Here is an 18636-nt window from a genome sequence, read left to right as displayed (position 1 = left end):
GGAGTGGATCAGGGACCAGAAATGCCCCATGCACTGGTGGTGAACACAGCACCCCGGGAATGGACAGGTGGCAGGAAGCAGGAGGAAGGCACTGCATGCTGCCGCCAGTGCACAGGTGCTGTCATGGGGACCTGAGGTGCCACATGTCCCTGCTGGCCTGACGAAAGAAGAGCGATGGTGATGACAGGACTTTGCCAAGGCTCTGGTGGCTCAAGCACGGGTGAGGTGTAGGCAGGGAGGAGCAGGGATGCAGGCAGGGAGCTGGAGTGCAGGTGTCACCATGCAGGATGGAGTCCTGAGCTGGTGTGACTTTGTGGCGCCGTGGTCGTACCATTGCCAGCCCAAGCCCTGGCAGGATGGGCAGTTTTCCAGCCGGACAATTAAGCAGATTAACTAATTACCTGAACCTTGGCAGGATCCCACAGCCCAGCGGCTGCCAGGGCGCTATATATTCATGCCAGGCGGTTGGGAGACAAGTGTGGGGCAGGTCTGGGGCAAGTGTGGGGCAGGTGTGGGGTAAGGCCCCCCAGACCTTCCTCAGGATCCTGCTAGTGGGTCCGACAGCCCCCTCTCCCCCCCTATCCCTGGCAGCAGCGGGATCAGCCTCGGCCACAGCCTGCTGCCACCGCGCTGCTCGCTCCGGCCAGCCCTGCCCACCCCGCGGGCAGCATACCCCCTCCGCCGCCCCGCCGTGTCCTGCCCCGCGGGAACCTGCCCTGGTGCCCCTCCGGAATCCACGTCCCAGAGGATCCCGCGTCCCCGGGAGTCCACCCCAGCTGAGCCCCACGGACCCGCCCGTGCCCGGCCCTGCGGGTCCCGTCCCGGCGGCGGCCCCGGCCGTGCCCCGCGCCCCCCCCCTCCCGGTGCGGGCGGGCTCCCGCGCGGGTGCCCGCGGCTCGGGGCGGCGCGTGACCGGCTGCCGCCGCCGCCGCCGCCCGCTCCGCCGCAGAGCCCGGCCCGCGCACCGGCACCGGCACCGGCACCGGCAGGTCAGCGCGGGGGGCTGCGGCTCCCGGGGCAACAGCACTGGGGCCGCCAGTGCTGCGGCGGGCGGCGGGAGGGGGCTGGCGGCACCGCGGCCCGCGCACCGAGCGGCGGAGCCGGCCCGGCGCGCTGCGGGCGGGGTCGACGTGATGCGGCGGCCGCACCGTTCCCGCTCTGGTCCCGCACTGGCCGCGGCCCGACTCCGCAGCGCAGCCCCGCCGGTAACCCGCACCGAACCGCGGGGCCGCCGCCGCAGCACTCTGGCGGTCCCGGCCCCGTTCCCGGCCCGGCGGGTCTGAGCCGTGCGTGCGGCGGCAGCGCGGGGCACCGGGCCGGGCATCCCGCCGGGATGCGGCCGGGACGCACCAAGGTGAACGGTGGGCGGCGGAGAGGGGCCCCCGGCGGCGGGGACATCGGGAGAGGACACTGGGGATGGAGAACCGGGGAGGGGACACCGGGAGGGACACCAGGATTGAGCACCGGGGAGGGGACACTGAGGATGGAGCACTAGGAAAGGGACACCGTGAATGCTGGGGGTCGGGACCATTAAAGCACCAAGGACCACCCACACTGGAGACACCGGGATGGGGAGCACCAGGGAACACTGAGAAGGGAAGACTGGGAATGGGGCCACGGGGATGGGGACAGCTGGGAACAGAGCCCAGGGCTGCCCGGGAAGGGACAGCCAAGCCACTGTCTCTGTCACTGGGCAGTGGGTGGCCAAGGGCACAGCAGCCTCACGGCCAGTTGCGTGAGTTGCCTGGGCAGCTGCCGTGGATCCTGGCTCACCAGACCCCCATCCCCACAGGGCCGACTCCGTACTCACCATGGCTGCTGCACAGCTCGTCACCTGGGGGATGCTCCTGGCCACCGGGGTCCCTGCCAAGGCCCAGGGGGTGCTGCCAGCAGGGCTGTCCTTAGGAGGGGACCCCTTGCACAGCCCTGCCTGGGGACAGCAGTGGCCAGGCCCATCCCCCACCTGGGAGACATCGGGGGAGCCGAGCGGTGCCGGGGCCCCAAGCAGTGAGCACTGGGGGATCAACAACCCCGTGCACTGGTCCCCACCGCTGCAGGTGGGGGATGGCACCAGGGCACCCCTGGAGATGGAAACCCCTATGACAGGCGCTGATACCAAGGTCTGGAGGGATGGCAGCACAGTCCCGGCTGTGACAGAGGAGCCGCTTGTTGTCTGGCAAGGACAGGAGGCTGCAGGCCAGGACAGCTCCCTGCCCCACGGCTCTGCACTGGGGACACCGGGCCCTGAGGTGCCCACGGACAGAGGGGCAGACTCTCCAGGGCCACCCTGGGCAGGGCAGGACCTGTCCCTGTCCAGGCAGAGTGTCTCCAAGACAGTCGGCACCCCCAGCCCTCAGCCAACCATGTCCACCATTGCCCTGAACCCCATGCTGGTGGCGGGGATGAGAACAGCAGATGCTCACACAGAGGGATACACAGCGACAGAGGGACACACAGGGCCCCCGGGCCTCTCTCAGGATGAGCAGCTCACTTCAGCCAGCAGCCAGTCGGTCCCACTGGGCACAGACGCTGTCTCCGATCCCACAGGCACGGGGCCAGCATGGGGTCCCCATGCCAGCCCTGGCTCTGCGCAGCCGGTGGGCAGCTGGGGGGACACGGGAGGGGCCCCCAGTCCCTCCCCGGCTCTGCCCAGCTCTGCCCCACGGCTGCGCCACACAGCCCCGTCCTGGCGGCTGGCTGAGCCCTGGACTCGAGTGCTCCCGTCCCACCAGCGCAGCACCCGGAGGGCCCCACTCAGCCACGCCACCACCAGCCCTGGGGATGCAGCCTCTCTCATGGACCCTGGGACGACGGGGCAGCGGGGACCCCAGCCAGCCCCAGAGTCTGTCCTCAGCACCGGCCCTGCGCCACCCCCCGCCTCCAGCACGGCCACCCCTGGCACCCCGAGCGGAGGTAGGAGCCAGAGCAGTGCGGGGGGACCCCATGGCGGGGACCAAGCCCCCGCAAGTGTCAGCGCACTGCTCTGCTCTCTCTCGCAGGGCTGCTGCCCGAGGAGGACGTCGGCTCCCCGCAGCAGGTCCGGGGCGCCGTGGGCCCTGTGAGCGTCCCAAATGCCACCAAGACGACCCCACAGCCAACGGCACATCCCACCACGGGGACGCTCGAGACAAGGCACCCAGGTGATACAGGGCTGCGTCCAAGTGCATCCATTCTGCAGATGCTGTGGAAGCCGATCTCTGGGGCGTCGGGGCTGGTGGGGGGGGATGGCAGCTATCTTGGGCTGCCCAGCCGGGACACAGTGACACCTTCAATCAGGATTGCACCTGACAACGGCCTTAATCTACTCCTGCCCGCAGGGATTAGCGCTAAATGCTCGGTGGGTGGGGGCTTCCCCAAGGGGGTGGGGGACGTGACCGGGGATGTGCCATCCCCTGCACCACGCGTCCTGACAGAGAACCCCGAGAGGCACCGGTGGGCATAGCCCCCGCCAGCACAGGGCATCCCCCGCTGTAGTGTTGGGGTGCCACAGCTGATGCATCCCAGTGTGGGGCGCAGGTGTGGGCCGGATGCCACCAAGGCCCCCACTCCCCCCGACCGTTCCCGTCCTTCCTACCTGCAGACACGCCAGGCACGCAGACCCCAGCCTCCAGCACTGCGACGCCCTCGGCCACGTGGCGACGGGCAGGGATGTCGCCTCAGCCAGCCCCCCGAGATCCATCATCGCCGCAGCCACAGCCCAGCCGTGCCCCTCCGGCGCCTCGGGCCAACGCGACCGGGCTGCGCTGGGCCGAGCTGCGGCACCAGCTGGGCTTCTCCTGGGAGGCCCATGTCTATGGAGTGGCTGCCGTCTTCCTGCTGCTGGCGCTGGGCTGCCTGGCGGGGTTGGCGGGGACAGCCATCCTGCGGCCCCCACACCTGCGCCACGTTGTGGGGGCTCACGGACTGCTGCTGGCCGCCTGTCTGCTGCGGGCCACCTTCTTGCTGCTGGATCCCTATGGGGCACAGGGCCGCCTGCCCGCTCCGGCCCTGCTGATGCTCAGCACAGCCCCTTTCCCCCTGCTGCTCGCCGCCTATGCCCTCCTGCTCCAGCGGCTGCAGCGCCTGGCCCAGCTTCAGCTGCTGCCAGCCCGGCTGCAGGGGCTGCCAGCGCTGGGGGCTGTTGCTGCCCTGCAGACGACGGTGATGGGGGCCGCCGACCTGCTGCCGCCGCGCCTGGGCCTCACCGCCGCGCTGGGGCTGCAGGCGCTGGGCTGCGTGGCGGGGGCTCTGCTGCTGCTGGGGGGGCTCTGGGGGTGCTGGCGGGTGCTGCGGGAGCCCTGCGAGGGGCCGGGGCCGCAGCCGGGGGCGCGGGCGCTTCTGGCGGCAGCGGTGGCGGGGCTGCCGGTCTGCGGGCTGCACCTCTACAGCGCTGTGTGGCTGCGAGGGGTCCTGGGGCCCCCCGGGCGCTTCTCCCGGCCCAGCTGGGCGGCACAGCTCTGGCTGCGGATCGGCGAGCTGGGCACGGCCCTGGCGCTGCTGGCGGCCGCCGCCGAGCCTGTGTGCGGCCGGTGTCGCCGCCGGAGCCCCGCCGGCCACTCCTGCTGGGCCAAGGCACTGCGGTACTTCTTCGCCGGCCGCAAAGCTGAAGCACCCGAATACCCCAACAACTGCTACGACTGGGCCGGTGGCAGCACCGGTGGCACCGGTGTGGAGCGGACACCTGCCAATGACATCTCCAAGAGCCTCATCCGCAACCCGGCGGAGCAGCTGCCCCTGCGGGCTCTGAAGGACAGCAACGAGGCCTGGGCAGCTGGCACCGGGATGCCAGGGCTCAGCCCCAAGTGCCCCAACATGTTGGCCGCCCGCTCCTGCGCCGCCTTTGAGCAGGGCTCATCCCCCTCGCTGGGGGAGCTGATCTTCCGCCCGCCGTCCCCCATCGACCTGCGCCGCAGCATCGATCAGGCGCTCTGCCGCCGCCACCTCCTGCACGACGGCCTCTTCGGCCGGCCCCGCCGCGGCTCCGGCTCCTCACTGCACGGCTCCCCCGTCCCTGACAAGACACCCCGCTTGGGGCGCATGGTGCGGTGCAGCTCGCTCACGGAGCTGCCCGGCCCCTGCCAGCCCCCCGGCACCGTCACTGTCACCGTCACCGCCTCAGCCAGCTCGCTGGAGAGCAGCTCACTGAAGATCAGCTGGAACCCCTGGCGCCATGGGCTGTCCTCGCCCGACAGCCTGCCCCTGGACGAGGCGCCCAGCCGGGCCCCGCTCCTGGTGCCCGCTGGAGTCCCCGGCTGGGAGCGCGAGGCTCCCCGCGCCTTCCCAGCCCTTGGCAAGGCGGTGGACTCCCGCAGCCTCTCCAGCGACACCATTGAGCTCTGAGCCCACGACAGGCAGAGACTGGGGGCGCAGGAGGACAATGAGCCCAGTGTGAGGGTGCGGGGGTCTGATCCTGTGCCCCTGTAGGGCCGGGCAGGGGCCGGTTCCATTTGTGCCAAACGAGAGAAATAAAGAGTTTATGCTGGGAGGAGACAGTCCTGTTGGCATGTGAAAGCGGTGGTGGGCAGCAGCACCCCCAATCCCTGCCAGTTCCCACCCTGAGCAGCCAAGCTGGGTGTGCAGAACTTTATTTCCTGAGATATGGACACACAGACAGATGGGCACACCCCGACGAACAAACCACGGACAAATGCAACGGCCACACTCATGCATCCAGCAGGGCCCCCCCACCAGCACAGCACCCTGCCAGTGGCAAGGGGCCCCTGGCCCCCCAGCCTGGGAGGGGAGATGGGCTCTGCCCAGGGAGGTGGGGAAGAGGGGTGGGATGGGGGGGCAGCTCTCCCAGCCCCACAGTTCAGGGCATGGGGGGACCCAGCCCCCCACTTCCCCACAGGGAATGGCCTCATGGGAGGGGAGTCCTATAGGGCCAGAAGCCCCAGGCTGGGTGCAGATAGCAGGATCACCCCTTCACCTGCCCCACCACCCCCTCACCTGTCACGATGCCAGGCCTCTCCTCCAGAGCACGAGGAGCTGGGGGCAGCATGCTGTGCCCCCCACATGATGCTGCACTGCCTGGCATCACCTCTCCAGCCAGAGTGGGCTGTGTGGGAGCCCCCAGGATCAGGTACTCCTGGTTCATTCTGCAGGGACAGGGAAAACGAGACCCTATGCTAAGGGGGGGCTGGGGGACGCATGCAAGGCACAGCATCGTGTGCAGGATGCGGCCTTGGCAGCCAGCCCTGCTTGGGGGAGGCCCTGCACCCCAAGCTGAGCCTGCCCCTCCGCTTGTGCCCAGCAGCTCCAGAGCTATCTGCCCTTCATGAAGCCATCGAGGACACGGTCACTGCGGTCAGAGAGCCAGTAGCCAGCCATAGCAGCCACGGCGCCAATGAAGATGGCGGTGAAGACCATGTCACCCTTGGCAGCCAGCGTGGCGAGGGCACAGATCATCACACCAAAGAACATCTGCTGCAGCACCACCACCTCATCATCAGTCACGTCATCAAAGAAGCCCTTTTCTGGGGCATCTGCATGGACAACACTCATGGGAGGGCACAGCTGAGCAGCAAGAGCCCCCCAGTGTGTCCCACACCCCCTGCCCAATGCCCATGTCCCCCTATATTGCATTAGGCCATACCAGGGGGCTTGTCCTCAACGCACTGCCCATCTCGGCGGATGTGGCCTCGGGCACAGACACAGCGGTAGCTGCCCTCTGTGTTCTCACACACTTCCTGCACCCCTGTGCACACCGGCTCCTCGGCACTGGCACACTCATCCACGTCTGGGGAGAAGCAGAGCTCAGCCAGGGCTTGGGCAGTGAGGAGGGGACAGTATGGCCCCCCAGTCCACAGGAGGCACTCACCCAGGCACTTGGCTCCGTCCCGCCAGTAGCCCTTGTTGCATTTCTTGCAGCGAGCCGGCCCAGCACCCATGCAGCCGATGCAAGCCGTGGAGCAGTCTGCCTCAGGGAAAGGAGCCAGGGTTGCTGCTGGAGCTCCTTCCCAGCCCAGCCAGAGTTGGCCCAAGCAGGGAAGAGCCACCTGCACAAAAACCCCCCACCTCCCTCTGACCTCGGCACTCGTAGGAGCCCTCTGTGTTGACGCAGTACTGGTTGGCTCGGCAATGCGCCATCTCTGTGCCACACTCATCTATGTCTGCAGGAGAGATGGGGACGGCCCCACTGAGCCTTGGCTCTGGGGACGCGGCCCTCACAGCCCTGAGCTCACCCCAGCCTTCACTCACCAATGCAGCGGTGCTCGTGCAGCACCCAGCCCCTCTTGCAGCGAAGGCAGCTGGAGTCCTCAGGCCCCGTGCAGCGCCCGCATGCCTGGTAGCACTCTGCGGGCAGGAAGGGCAGGTGTGGACACAGGCAAGGGGGAGCTGTCTGTACCCAGGGCCTGGGCAGCACCGGGAGAACCCTCACCTACCAGCACACACGAGGTGGCTCTTGTTCCGCGAGGCCTCGTAGTAGCCATCACCGCACTCGGCACAGAAGGGGCCGCCGTAGCCCGGGCTGCAGACGCAGAGGCCGGTGCCGTGGCGTGTGCCATCACCATCGCATCGCCCGTTGCCACTGCAGGGCTGCCGGGGCCCACCGGCACAGGCTGCACAGGGAGAGACCAGCTGGCTGGCAGCCAGGGCGGGGGCAGCAGCCAGGGAGGCCCCTCCAGCCCTGCCAGCACCCCGCTCATCCCACAGTTACTCACACCGGCAGTCTGGGCCATAGGTGCCGGGCGGGCAGCAAAGCATCAGCCTGTCCACACACAGCCATTGGAAAAAGTCAGGGTGCTGCTGCCGCCTGGGGAAGGGGAGATACAGCGCTCAGTCCTCTGCCATCCCCTGTGCCCCCATGTCCCTGTTCCAAGACTCACTCATGGAACCACCACTGCTCCACATGCTCCTCACTCCGCTCCAGCAGTTGGTGGCAGGCGAAGTCTGAGGGGGCACAGACACCCTCCAGCACCTCCAGCAGACGGGTCTCACTGCAGGAGCACGAGCCAGTGTGGGACGTCTTCTAGGGCAGCTGGGCTCCCCCAGCCCCTCGTTGGGGTCACTTACCTGTGCTGGTACTTGGACAGCTTCTCCTCCTCCCAGGCTGTGTTACCCCCACCAAAGCCCTCATGCTCTGTCCGCTCCAGGCCCTGGGTGCACGGCGGAGTGGCAGTGCAGGCATGGGACCCCCCCCAACAGCACCTCTACCCGTAGGCTCCCACCAGACACGTCACTTCCAGGGACCTGCCACCCTCTTCCCTCCCCAGAGCCCAGTCACTGTGTCCCTGGAAATGCTGTAGGAGTGCCTCCACTACACCACTGTCCCCCCCCAAGCCACCCCTCTACCGGGCCCTGTCACCACCCTTACCCACCCGGCCTGTGATGCTTCTGGACCCCCCCACCCACATCACCCCACCCAGGACCCCCTCAGGCCCTGCTCACTGTCACCTCCAGGCCGTGTCCCCCTTGTCTCCCACCCGTGGGTCCCCCCGGTCACTGTCCCCTCGCCCCCAGCTCCCCCCCCAGCAGCGCCTGTGTCACCCCACCCCCCTCGGTGCCATTCCCCCCCGTGTGCCCCCTCGCCGTGGCCCCCATCATTCCTGTGCCCCCCCGCCCCGCACCCTGCTGAAGCTGTCGGCGAGGCCGCGGCAGGCTCGGCACGGCTCGGCCCCGTCGCGGTGGGGGTCGGGGTCGGCGTGAACCGCCAGCAGGACTCCCCCGAGAAGGGTGGCCCCCAGGAGGGCCCCCCCCAGCCCGGGCCCCCTGCGCCGGGGCGACCGCGGCAGCAGCGGCAGCGGCCCCATCGTCCGCCCGCCCCGCCCGCACCACGTGGGCCGCGCCCGCTGACTCAGCGCCCGCCGCCCCCGCCAATGGCCGCGCGCGGCCGCCGCCGGCCCTCCTCTCCCAGCCAATCCGCGCCGCCCGCCGGGCCCGCCCACCCGCGCCTTAAAGGGGCCGCGGCCAAGGGCCCCCGGCGGAGGTAGCGCGGATGGGCCGCGGCCGCTGACTCCGTACGGAGGGGGCCGGCTGCCGGGAGCACACCGGCCCAGTGCCCGCCTGGCCTGGGCGGGGCCCTCAAACATTCCCCCCCAATCCCCAGCCAAACCAGGCCGGTTCACCTCCCCTCCCATCCAGTCAAACTGGTCCAGTTCCCTCTCACTGTACCCAAATCTGCCCAGTTCCCCCACATCTCACCCTAAACTGGTCAAATTTCTTCTCGCACTGTCCCCCAAACTATCTCAATTGCCAATCATCCCCCAGTGAGCTACTCCAGTTCCCCACCACCACCCCGAATTCGTCCAGTTCCCCATTCACCCTCCAACCAAACAAACCCCCTTCCTCTTCACGCCCCAAACAGCCCAGCCCCCTTCCTGTCCCCATCCCCCTATACCTCCCCAACACCCCTCTCCATGTCATCCGAGTCCACCCCATTACCCCTTCCCAACCCATCCCAGTCCCTGCTGGACTCAGAGCTGGACTCACACTCAGCAAAAGCAATGTCACCCCTTTATTCCCCCACTGCCCGCTGCAGAGCCTCGGCCACCGCTGCCACGTATGGCTCCGGCCACCGGCCCCGCCGCCGAGCTGGGCCTGCCAGCGCCTGCAAGAACCCCTCCATCCCGCTGGGCAGCGCAAAGGCAGGGGCTGCCCGCAGCGCTGGGGGCACCGCCGGCACCAAGGCCTCCAGCCGAGCCACCACATAGTGCCCGTGGGCCGCCGCCAGCCCTGGCATGGCACAGGACAGAGCCGCCGCAAACACCTCGCAGGGTGCCACGGTGGGGACATCATCAGGGCCAGGATTGTGCCGGGGCCCAAGGCTGCTTTCAGCAGCCCCGAACTCTGGCACAACCTTGGCCCCAGTGTCCCACTGGTGTGCAGCAGCCACGGCCGCCGGAGAGAGGAGGAGGATGATGGTGTCGCTGTCACGCAGTGCCCGGTGGTGCTGGGCATGCAGCCAGGGCAGTGGCCCCAAAGTCGCTACCCCGCTGCCACCCCCCGGTGCTGCCACCACTGTGAGCCCCAGTGAGTGCAGAGCTGCCATCAAGGCACACGCTGCCCGCTCCGCCACCGGCTCTGCTGCGTGCACCAGCAGTGCCCGCCGGCCTTGCAGCGGACCTGAGGGGGGTGATCATCAGCGTCTGGATCCCCCTGGCACCCTGCACCCATCCTATGGCAGGAGGCACGCTGGGAAGCACCCACGATGGGGGAGACCATCCCCTGCCTCTGTCGCCCAAGCTCTGCAGCACCCCCTGTACCCAAGCTAAAGAACTGCCACAGTGGGAAGCAGCTGAGACCACCACTGATGTGGGATCCATCCCCTTGTCAGTCCCCCAATCCCCTTGCCGAACCCTTTACCCACCCTAAGAGACAGACATGGTGGGAGGCAGATTGCAGCCTGCCTCCCACCCCCCAGAGGGTTCTCACCCTCTTCTGTTTCCCTACACCCCTACCTACCCTGTTGGGCAGGCAAACATGAAGTAGTCCTGGTGGGGGACCACCTCGCTCTGCCCTCTGACCCCTCTGGGAGAGGCATAGACTGCCCAGTCCCACCGAGGTCCCAGGCTCAGCGCACACTCACCCTTAGAGCCACAGCCAGCCCTCAGGGATTTCAGCCATCCTGCGGAGAGGAGAGACAGTGAGGTCCCAGGAGGGGTCCCAGGCCAGGCACAGCCCCCAGAAGTGCACCACTCACCTTTCATGTCCTCCTTCTTCATCAAGAGCAACAGTAGGAGACAGGCGGCCCCCAGTAGCACCCCCATCCACACCAGTGCCCAGTGGGTACGCAGGTCTGCAGGGCAGGATCTGCATCCACCGAGGGCCCTGGCACCCAGCAAGGGTCTCCAGTGGCTCCACAGGAGGATCCCCTCCCTCAGCCCTCCATTATCCCTCCTCTCTCCCACTGTGGCTGTCAACACTCACACTTGTGCAGGGGACAGGCCCAGAGCGCAACACCAGTGCTGTTTGCAGGGTGCCACAGCTGTGGGGGACACAAGGACGTGTCAGACACTGCCCAGTCCCTATCCACTGCCCACTGGCTGCTCACACTGACCTGCTGGCACTGCCCCACTGCCACGTCCTGCTGCAGATCCTGCTCCAGCAGCCCAGGGTGCCCTGCTCCCTGCAACAACACAGCAGGTCAGACAGCGGTGCCACCACTGCCGGACACAGGGGTCCCTGTGCCAGCAGTGCCACTGATGCCAGGACATGGGGGTCCCTTCCCCTTTACCGTGCTGGTGAAGCTGGAAAGGGGTGTGCAGGCACCCCGCTCCACAGCACAAAGTGAGGCATTCCCCCCGTGTTCCAGCAGCAGGAGGTCATCGGGGCGGCCGGGCAGCGCTCCTGAAAATGTGCCAGGAGGCTGGGGAGGTGGCGAGGGGAGGCCAAGGAGGGCTCCCCGCCAGCTGGACGCACAGGCTGCCCCTACCCTCCCACCCCAGCAGTACTCACGGTCCCGCAGGCACTGGGTCAGCCGGACGTGCCCACCGCTCCACACCTGCCCCAGAGAGTGGATTAACAGTGCCTGGGGGTGATGTGGGGCTGCCCGTGGGACAGCTGTGGGGCAGAGTGGTGTCCTACCTGCACGCAGAGGTTGGGGTGTGGCCGCAGCCCTCCAAACTCCTGGGGTCCCTGTGAGTGGAAGGGATGCTCCGTAACTGTCACCACCATCCTTCACAAAGCTCGCAGTGCCCCACAGAGCCCCACTGAGCCCCACTCACCTGTCCCCCAGCAGGCTGCTGCAGGCCAGGGAGGGGTTGGCAGGGCCCAGAGGGCACCGGCTGCCAGCAGGGCACCAGCTCAGCCAGGAGGTCACAGGGGGCTGAGAGGGAGCAGGTGAGCACCTGCCCCTCAATGTGCAGGACCAGCTGGCTCTGTGCCCACAGTCGCTCCCAGGCCTCAGCATCTGCAGAGGCACCAGGAGTGGGGTGTCACCCCATGTGGTGTCCCTGTGTCCCAGCCCCCTACAGCCCAGTCTCAGAGTGAAGGTACCATGAGAAAAGGGGCACATGGTGGCCCGCAGTGGGTCCTGGGTTTCTGGCCAGACCTGGGAGTGAGGAGAGAGACAAGAAAAGTATCCATGCTGTGGCTGGCCCCCTTTGGACATCAGAGGGAGATATATAGAGCTTGTAGTCCCTCTTTAGTGGCATCCTGCCACCCCTGCGGTGCCCAGTTGGATGCCCACCTGCAGGCAGAGGCAGGGGAGCACTTCATCGGCGGGCAGGACATAGCTCATGGGACTGCTCTGCTACCAGCAACCAGACGTGGGTCACCCCGTGGCAAATCGCCACCAGCAGGGTCACCCAGGGGGATCCGCTCCCAGGGGACCCTCTCCCAGCGCACTGCCTATAACACAGACACGGCTTCTCGGGAAGGGGGAGGGGGCAGCAACCAGAAAACAGACAGGGTGGGGGTTCAGGGAACAGGGTCCATACTCACCGCGGTCACTGCACGCCCTGGCCCACTGGTGCCATGGCTATTGTTGTGGTAGAGCCGGAGCGTGTAGCTGTGCCCTGCTGCAGCCCCCTGCACCTCCACAACCACCTCCTTCTGCCCCGGGGAGACCCACAGCCTGGGCACTGTATCAGAGGCAGTTCAGGCCACCCAGCTGCTGACACTGCTTTCCCAGCACCACGGCACAGGGCACGGCACCCCCAGGGTAACTCTCACCCCAGGTATCCACTGCCCAGCTCTCCCCAGGGGATGCAAACTAAGGCGGGGCGACACCAGCACCTACCTTGACATTGAGGGACAGCAGCCTGTGCTGCAGGCCACGAACAGTCTGTGGGGACAGGGAATCAGTGGGCAGGGGGGCTGGGGCCACGGCAGGGGGGCTGGGGCCACTGCAGGGGATCTGCTGGGGCTCACCTGGCACCCGCTGCTGCTGGCTCAGCCTCTGCCGGCCCCGTGAGTTCGTGTATGCCGTGATGTGGAGTACAGAGCCCAGCGGCGCCTCGAAGCACCGGAAGATCACCCAACCCTGGGCAGGAAAACCACCACCCCACTGCGGTGAGGCACCGGCACCACCAGCACCCACCTCCCTGAGGCACGGGAACAGGACCACCATGCCACAGGGATGCGCTGGTGCCAGTGCCCACATCCCCGGTGCCCAGGGACTGACAGTGCTGGGACACCCATCCCCAGTGCCTCGCATCTACATACCACGGTTCGGCCACGCAGTGTAGGGCCCAAGGGTGCCCAGACCTCCACGGCCACACAGCGGGATGAGGCGTACGTGTGCCCAGAGAGCAGCAGCAGCCCAGTGACATTGGGCTGGGATGAGGAGGCTCCAGTCGCTGGTGGCCGCTGTCCCCCATCACCGCTATCCTCTGTCCCAGGGGTGCCTGGCAGCACGGAGCGGCGGGGCTCGGTGGCCGTGCTGGCGGCAGGTGGCAAGGCCAGGCGCACGCGTGCCTCCAGGCAGGGCACGCAGGCCGTGGGCTCGGTGCAGCGAAGTGCCGGCTCCAGCCGCAGACGAGCCGGGGCCAGCCCGTGCCTGGGCCCCGGGGGCTCTGTCCCGCACAGCACATCGGTGTCTGGGGGGACAGAGAGGGCGGCATGGGGGTGGAGTGCCCATGTCCTGGGTGGGGCGGGGGCCATGGCATGGTGATGGCACTTACCCAAGAGGCGGCAGGTGAGGCCCTGGGGGAGGCAGGGGTGAGGCCGGTGGTGGTGCCGGGTGCCTGACGCCTGCGTGCTGGTGACACCAACCCACCTGGGAGCAGGCCAGGGTATCGCGGGGGTCCCCACGGCCACCCGCCGACCCCACCACCAGCACCAGCAGAAGCTGCCCCAGTGCGTGCATGGTGGGGCCGGGGCCTTGCGGTGCCCCGGCCCCACGCCGGCTACTCCCCAACAGCCCCTCTCCTGGCTCCACGGGCCCCGCCGCCGCCGACGGCTCCCGCTTCCTGCTCTGATCCCGGACACCCGGGTCCTTGCGTGGCGTCAGCAACCGCCCTGGGGTGGGGCCTCCTGCTCCCGCACCGGCCACGGAGGGCTCCGTGCCCCGCCACCCTGGGGACGGCTTGGGGCCCCACAGGGACGAGTTGGCTCCATAGCACGGGCACGGTGCCAGGCTGGCCCCAGGCAGCCACAGCGGCTGTGGGACACGGTGTGGCAGCCGTGCCGGTACAGGCTGTGCCCAGCCGGGTGCGTCCTCTTGCCCCTCCGTGCAGCAGAGGACCACTGGGCAGCCCCCAACCCTCCAAGGCACCAACAAATCCCCCCTGGTACACCAGAGAGACAACAGGGCAGGGTAAAATGACACCTTTATTGCTTCCAACCCAGACCAAGTCCTGCTGGCAATGTCGAGGCAAAGAGCAGGGCCAGGCTGTGCCCAGCACCAGCCCTCTAGCCTAGCCTGGGCAGGGCAGGGAGCCTCCCCATCTCTCAGCTTCTTCCTGCACCACCCGAACGGCTCGCTTGGCTGTGGCATCCAAAGGGGCTTCTACGGGCTCTCCTCTAGAGCAGGTCCCTGTATGGGAATAAAGCTGCCCCTGCTCGGGACAGTATCTCCACTCTTGGCCACAGATGACCAGCTGGATGCTCGGTCCAGCCCCTGCAGCACACTCCATGACTGAGGCCAGTCCTGCTTGGACCACCGCGGCCCTTTCCCAGGGCACCCTTGGATACCCCTTCTGCCGCCACAGTGGGCACACGCTCACCTGAGCCTTGCCTCTTCCTGGCAGAGCCCCTGCCCTCACCGGGGGCTGCGCCCAGCCCTGCAGCCATGCCCAGCTCAGGCCCAGCCCGGGTACTCAGGTGCCAGCAGCTGCCCCGGGGGGCCGGTGCAGGGGACTGCCCTCCCCAGCCCCCACCTCCAGCAGCCGATGCAGGAGCCCCCCCGCCCTGCCCCGCCGGCAGCGGCGAGGGGCTGGGGGGCTGCCCCGCAGGGCACCCAGCAGACCGGGCAGCTGTCGGGGCAGGCGGTAGGTGGGCAGGGGCCGGAGGGGTCGGGGGACATCGCGGGGGCTGCAGAGCCGGCTGAAGTATGCCAGGACCCACCCGCCGCCGCCGCCCACCGCCCCCAGTTCCCCATGCAGGCAGGCCATGGCTGCCCCAAAGATGTCATGGGCATCCCCGGGCATCCTGTCGGCCATCCCGACCTGCCACCGATGAAAGAGCCGGGCACTGCCCCGGCTCCAGAGGAGGAGGACAGTGCCACGCTGGCGGCCCACGCGGCCCCGCTGGGCGTAGAGCCAGGGCAGGGTGCCCGCCTGTCCCAAGCCACCCGCTTCCCACAGGTCCAGGCGCACGTCGCAGCCCAGCCCTGCGCGCAGCCGCTCGGCCAGGGCACACACCAGCCCCAGGTGCTCCTCTGAGTCTGGTGAGTACAGCAGCAGCACGGGGCGCCCGCCAGGGACACCTGCAGGATGGAGGGGACAGCAGTGACAGCTCAGCTCCGTGTCCTACTGGCATCACCTGGGGACATCCTGGCATTCAACAGCATCCACCATCCCCCACCCTGGGACCCGTGCAGCCCAGGAACTGGCACCCCCTGGCACTCCAGCCCCTCTTGCCATCCCTCCTGCAGCCCCCCAGGTGCTCCTCACCATCATCTGGCCTCCAGGCACCACGGCAGTTGAGGAGCAGCACAATCACCACTAGTCCCAGTGCCAGCACCAGCCCCAGCAGCCCAAAGTGCCTGTGGGAGACTGGGAGAGGGGCAGTAAAGGGGGTGTCTGCCCATTTCTACTGCCCCCTGAGTCCTCTCCAGGACCCCCTCTCACCGTCGGGACAGAGCAGCTGCTTCCGAGCAAAATGCACGTCTGAGCGCCATACCTGGGGAGGGGCTGGGTAAGAGCGGGACCGTGTTGGGTCCCCCATAGCACAGACACCAGCTCAGGGGTCACCTTACCAGCACGCAGCTGCCCAGAACCTGCACCGGCAGCAGCAGCGCCAGCTCCCCTGGAGCAGAGCCCTCTGGCTGCAAAGCACAAGGACAGGGTCAGTGTGGGTGTGTCCCCACCATGTCCCTCCCAGCCCCGCACCACTCACCTGTGTGACAGTGTAGAGCGGGGCCTCGGGTTCACACTGCCCACCCCGGTGCTGGCACAGGGCTGCGCTGAAGGCTGCAGGGATGCGGGAGGTGAGGTGCAGGCGCAGCTGGAGCCCCAAGACACTCACTGAGACATTCCAGGCAGTCTCTGCAGCCACCAGAGAGAGAAAGGAGGTTGCAGGATGCCCAATAGGGTGAGTGGTGCAAGGGACCCCAGGGCAGGGCTATGCTTAGCCCAGGGCTGCCTTCTGCCCCTAGGGCTCACCTGGCTGGTGGGGACACTCCACGTGGCTGCTGTTCTTGTAGGAGAACTGAGGGGAGGTGGGATCAACAAAGGGCAGGGTGAGCTGCCCTCACCCACCACAGCCCCCCAGCCCCTTCTGAGGTGGTGGCCACCCACCCACAGGAGCTTACTCGGAAGCAGAGCTGGGGGTGCACATCCACCTTGTCCAGTATGTACACCTGAAACAAATGGAGTGTGTAACTCTGACCCACATAGCCCACAGGCACCCCAGTGCCCACCCATTGCCCTAGAGAGACCCTGAGATCCAGTGGATGCCCCATCCGGTGGCAGGGTCCCACATCCTGTGACACCTCAAGATCGGGAGCCCTCACCTGCTCATCCTCACTGGCTGTAGAATTGGGGATGTCGTGACAGGGTGCAGCCTCATCTGCTGCCTCCCTCCAGCAGAGGGTGGCCCGTGGGCGCAGGGGGCAGCTGGCACTCAGCACCATCACCATCTGGTCCTTGCTGCTGGTGCTGTAGTCGTGGAAGCGCACCGAGGACCACAGCTCGGGACCATCTGCGGGGCGTCGCATCAGTGGGGTGGGAAGACACCAAGAAACAGCCCTGGAACTCGTCTCCCTTCCCCCTAGGCACTCACAGGCATCTGGCTGGTCATGGAAGGGGCAGTGTTTGCTCCGTGGGCTGTCGTGGTGGGAGTAGGAGGCCTGGGACAGCAGAGCAGGATGGTCAGGGCAGGATATGCCCCCATCCCTCCTGTGAGGGCAGACAATGAGGCTCTGGTGGTGGCTTCAGGGTGGGCAACCCACCTCAATGCATAGGCAGGGCACCAGGAACTCATACGGCAGTGAGATGTGGTGGCCTCCTGGCACCAGCACCTGCAACACGGAGGGAGCATCAGCTGGCAGGGAGTGTGTCCCCCAGTCTGGGATGAGGCTGTCGGGGGTCAGAGCTGTTACCTGCTGGTGGAAGGGCCGGGGCAGCTCCTCACACTCCAGGGCCAGCTGGTGGCACAGTCGCACCATGAGGGCAGGACCCTCGGGCACCCACACCTCAATGGCCCGCACCTCAGGGACCCACGCATGGGTAAAGACAGGCCCTACAGAGCAGGCAGGGGGTCAGCTGGCACCGGTGTCCCACCAGGACACCTCCCAAGCCCTTCAGTCTCACCGGGTGGCTCAGCAGTGACTAGATGGCTGCAGCTTAGGGCCAAGCCCCGGTCTGGGATGGTGCGGAGGGAGACAAGGACTTGCTGCCCGCTCTCTGCCGGGAAGCAATCGAACTGCACCTGCCACTGCGGGGAGCAGGGCGTCAGTGGGGGTATTCCGGGCCTTGGTGATCCCCGGCTCCACCACCCACCCGAGACTCACCGCTGAGCTGCCCGACGCCCGGCGTCGCTGCCAAACCTGCAGCCAGCCAGCCCGGTTGGAGCCCAGCTCCAGGAAGGTGAGCTGCAGTCCCCGGACACCGCCGAGCTCTGCGAGAAACCGGCGTGGGGTGCTGATACGGGTAAGGGGACGGGGTGTGTCCCCCGCCGCCGCGGGGATGCCCGGCCCCGCCACCCCCGCCCGTACCTGAGGTGGGGAGGGCCAGGCGCACCCGCAGGCAGGGCTGGCAGGGCTGCGCGGGCAGGCACAGCCGGGCACGGCTCAGCGACAGGGCGGGCGGCTCCAGCGGCGGCCCAGGGCGGGACGGGCGGCGGCAGCGGGGGCGGCTCAGCGTCCTGTCGGCTGCAGGGGGAGAGCAGAAGGGGGGCGGCCGTGCGCCGGGGGTCCCGCAGGCAGCAGGAGCCCCGGGGACTGGGAGTGCTTGGAAGGGAGAGAGCCCCGGGGAGTCCCGGGGAGGTGTACTCGGAAGGGAGGTGCCCCGGGGATTCAAAGTCCTGGCAAACCGGGAACCTCGATGATTCGGAGTCGTCAGAAGCGGGAATCCCTGGGGACCGCGAGTCCTCGGAAACGGGGAGCCCCGGGGATCCGGAGTCTTTGGAAGCGGGGAGCCCCGCGGGCCAGGAAGTCTCGGGGATCGGGAGTCCTCGGAAGCGGGGAGCTCAGTGCCCCGGAAACCGGGAGAGCCCCCCCTCACCCCATCCTCCAGGACCCAGTAGCCGCGGGCGGGGAAAGCCCCGCCATCCCGCCGCACCCTGGAGCTGGTACCGCCGGGCAGGAGCAGCCCCGCGCTGATAGCCCTGCCCCGCCGCTACTCACCGGTGGCCCGGCACTCCTGCAAGCAAAGAGACGGGGGTGAGCGCGCCGCCGCCCGCCTCCCATCTTTCCCCGCCACCTCCTTTCCCCGGCGCTCACGAAGTTGGCGGAGACCCGGAGGCGGGTCACGGCGGCCCCGGTCCCGGTCGGTGGCAGCAGCAGCAGCAGCGCGGCGACAGCGGCGAGCAGCAGCGGGCGCCCCATGGCCGAGCGCCGCCGCTCCCCGCCCCGCCCCGGGCCGGCCCCGCCGCATTCCTCCACCGGCACGT

At 68.1% G+C, this 18636-nt stretch overlaps 4 protein-coding genes across 5 annotated transcripts; 1 reads left to right on the top strand and 3 right to left on the bottom strand.

The window, feature by feature from the left end:
• The first annotated feature begins 1796 nt into the window (after positions 1-1796).
• Positions 1797-5327, top strand: PRRT3 (proline rich transmembrane protein 3). The gene is made up of 3 exons (XM_069028082.1): positions 1797-2913; positions 3000-3140; positions 3581-5327. Exons 1-3 carry the CDS (start codon positions 1812-1814, stop codon positions 5317-5319), a joined length of 2982 nt encoding a protein of 993 aa, XP_068884183.1. The 5' UTR covers positions 1797-1811; the 3' UTR covers positions 5320-5327.
• A 221-nt stretch (positions 5328-5548) lies between these two features.
• On the bottom strand, positions 5549-8738 carry CRELD1 (cysteine rich with EGF like domains 1). Of its 2 annotated transcripts, none has more exons than XM_069028083.1 (10): positions 8550-8738; positions 7996-8078; positions 7809-7919; positions 7644-7735; positions 7365-7541; positions 7180-7275; positions 7008-7091; positions 6800-6895; positions 6575-6718; positions 5549-6464 (listed from the first exon to the last, which is right to left on the bottom strand). In XM_069028083.1, the coding sequence occupies exons 1-10, from the start codon at positions 8730-8732 to the stop codon at positions 6244-6246; spliced, it is 1287 nt and encodes a 428-aa protein (XP_068884184.1). In that variant the 5' UTR covers positions 8733-8738; the 3' UTR covers positions 5549-6243. The 2 variants fall into 2 exon arrangements, with proteins under 2 accessions (XP_068884184.1, XP_068884185.1); XM_069028084.1 differs by having other exon boundaries at positions 5549-6077.
• A 674-nt stretch (positions 8739-9412) lies between these two features.
• Positions 9413-13811, bottom strand: IL17RC (interleukin 17 receptor C). Its single transcript, XM_069027454.1, has 17 exons — positions 13640-13811; positions 13545-13566; positions 13087-13460; positions 12793-12904; positions 12662-12706; positions 12364-12503; positions 12110-12169; positions 11917-11971; positions 11646-11830; positions 11506-11556; positions 11377-11422; positions 11156-11268; positions 10979-11047; positions 10849-10906; positions 10622-10717; positions 10508-10546; positions 9413-10044 (listed from the first exon to the last, which is right to left on the bottom strand). Exons 1-17 carry the CDS (start codon positions 13727-13729, stop codon positions 9437-9439), a joined length of 2163 nt encoding a protein of 720 aa, XP_068883555.1. The 5' UTR covers positions 13730-13811; the 3' UTR covers positions 9413-9436.
• A 364-nt stretch (positions 13812-14175) lies between these two features.
• On the bottom strand, positions 14176-18589 carry IL17RE (interleukin 17 receptor E). The gene is made up of 16 exons (XM_069027455.1): positions 18467-18589; positions 18371-18386; positions 17741-17896; positions 17537-17643; positions 17337-17460; positions 17126-17265; positions 16976-17044; positions 16807-16873; positions 16538-16725; positions 16337-16384; positions 16188-16233; positions 15922-16070; positions 15782-15850; positions 15654-15705; positions 15477-15578; positions 14176-15289 (listed from the first exon to the last, which is right to left on the bottom strand). Exons 1-16 carry the CDS (start codon positions 18569-18571, stop codon positions 14682-14684), a joined length of 2046 nt encoding a protein of 681 aa, XP_068883556.1. The 5' UTR covers positions 18572-18589; the 3' UTR covers positions 14176-14681.
• Between the last annotated feature and the right edge of the window lie 47 nt (positions 18590-18636).

The sequence above is a fragment of the Aphelocoma coerulescens genome, chromosome 12 (assembly GCF_041296385.1).
Source record: "Aphelocoma coerulescens isolate FSJ_1873_10779 chromosome 12, UR_Acoe_1.0, whole genome shotgun sequence".
Classification (NCBI taxonomy): Eukaryota; Metazoa; Chordata; class Aves; order Passeriformes; family Corvidae; genus Aphelocoma; species Aphelocoma coerulescens.
The sequence above is the reverse complement of the archived record's forward strand: the minus strand, read 5'-3'. Positions and strand labels throughout refer to the sequence as shown.

What these genes read in the sequence shown, in the direction of transcription:
- PRRT3 (XM_069028082.1), top strand. Translation starts at nt 1,812, where the DNA reads ATGGCTGCTGCACAGCTCGTCACCTGGGGGATGCTCCTGGCCACCGGG. An exon ending in CCCTGGCACCCCGAGCGGAG is followed by an intron (nt 2,914 to 2,999) that starts GTAGGAGCCAGA and finishes TCTCTCTCGCAG; the next exon opens with GGCTGCTGCCCGAGGAGGAC. An exon ending in GCTCGAGACAAGGCACCCAG is followed by an intron (nt 3,141 to 3,580) that starts GTGATACAGGGC and finishes TCCTACCTGCAG; the next exon opens with ACACGCCAGGCACGCAGACC.
- CRELD1 (XM_069028083.1), bottom strand. Translation starts at nt 8,732, where the DNA reads ATGGGGCCGCTGCCGCTGCTGCCGCGGTCGCCCCGGCGCAGGGGGCCC. An exon ending in CTGTCCAAGTACCAGCACAG is followed by an intron (nt 7,920 to 7,995) that starts GTAAGTGACCCC and finishes GTGCTCCTGCAG; the next exon opens with TGAGACCCGTCTGCTGGAGG. An exon ending in CGTTGAGGACAAGCCCCCTG is followed by an intron (nt 6,465 to 6,574) that starts GTATGGCCTAAT and finishes TTGTCCATGCAG; the next exon opens with ATGCCCCAGAAAAGGGCTTC.
- IL17RC (XM_069027454.1), bottom strand. Translation starts at nt 13,729, where the DNA reads ATGCACGCACTGGGGCAGCTTCTGCTGGTGCTGGTGGTGGGGTCGGCG. An exon ending in CCAGCAGCAGCGGGTGCCAG is followed by an intron (nt 12,707 to 12,792) that starts GTGAGCCCCAGC and finishes CTGTCCCCACAG; the next exon opens with ACTGTTCGTGGCCTGCAGCA. An exon ending in GGCCTGTCCCCTGCACAAGT is followed by an intron (nt 10,718 to 10,848) that starts GTGAGTGTTGAC and finishes CCTGCCCTGCAG; the next exon opens with ACCTGCGTACCCACTGGGCA.
- IL17RE (XM_069027455.1), bottom strand. Translation starts at nt 18,571, where the DNA reads ATGGGGCGCCCGCTGCTGCTCGCCGCTGTCGCCGCGCTGCTGCTGCTG. An exon ending in CCCGGCCCTTCCACCAGCAG is followed by an intron (nt 17,045 to 17,125) that starts GTAACAGCTCTG and finishes TCCGTGTTGCAG; the next exon opens with GTGCTGGTGCCAGGAGGCCA. An exon ending in TGCCTGGAGGCCAGATGATG is followed by an intron (nt 15,290 to 15,476) that starts GTGAGGAGCACC and finishes TCCATCCTGCAG; the next exon opens with GTGTCCCTGGCGGGCGCCCC.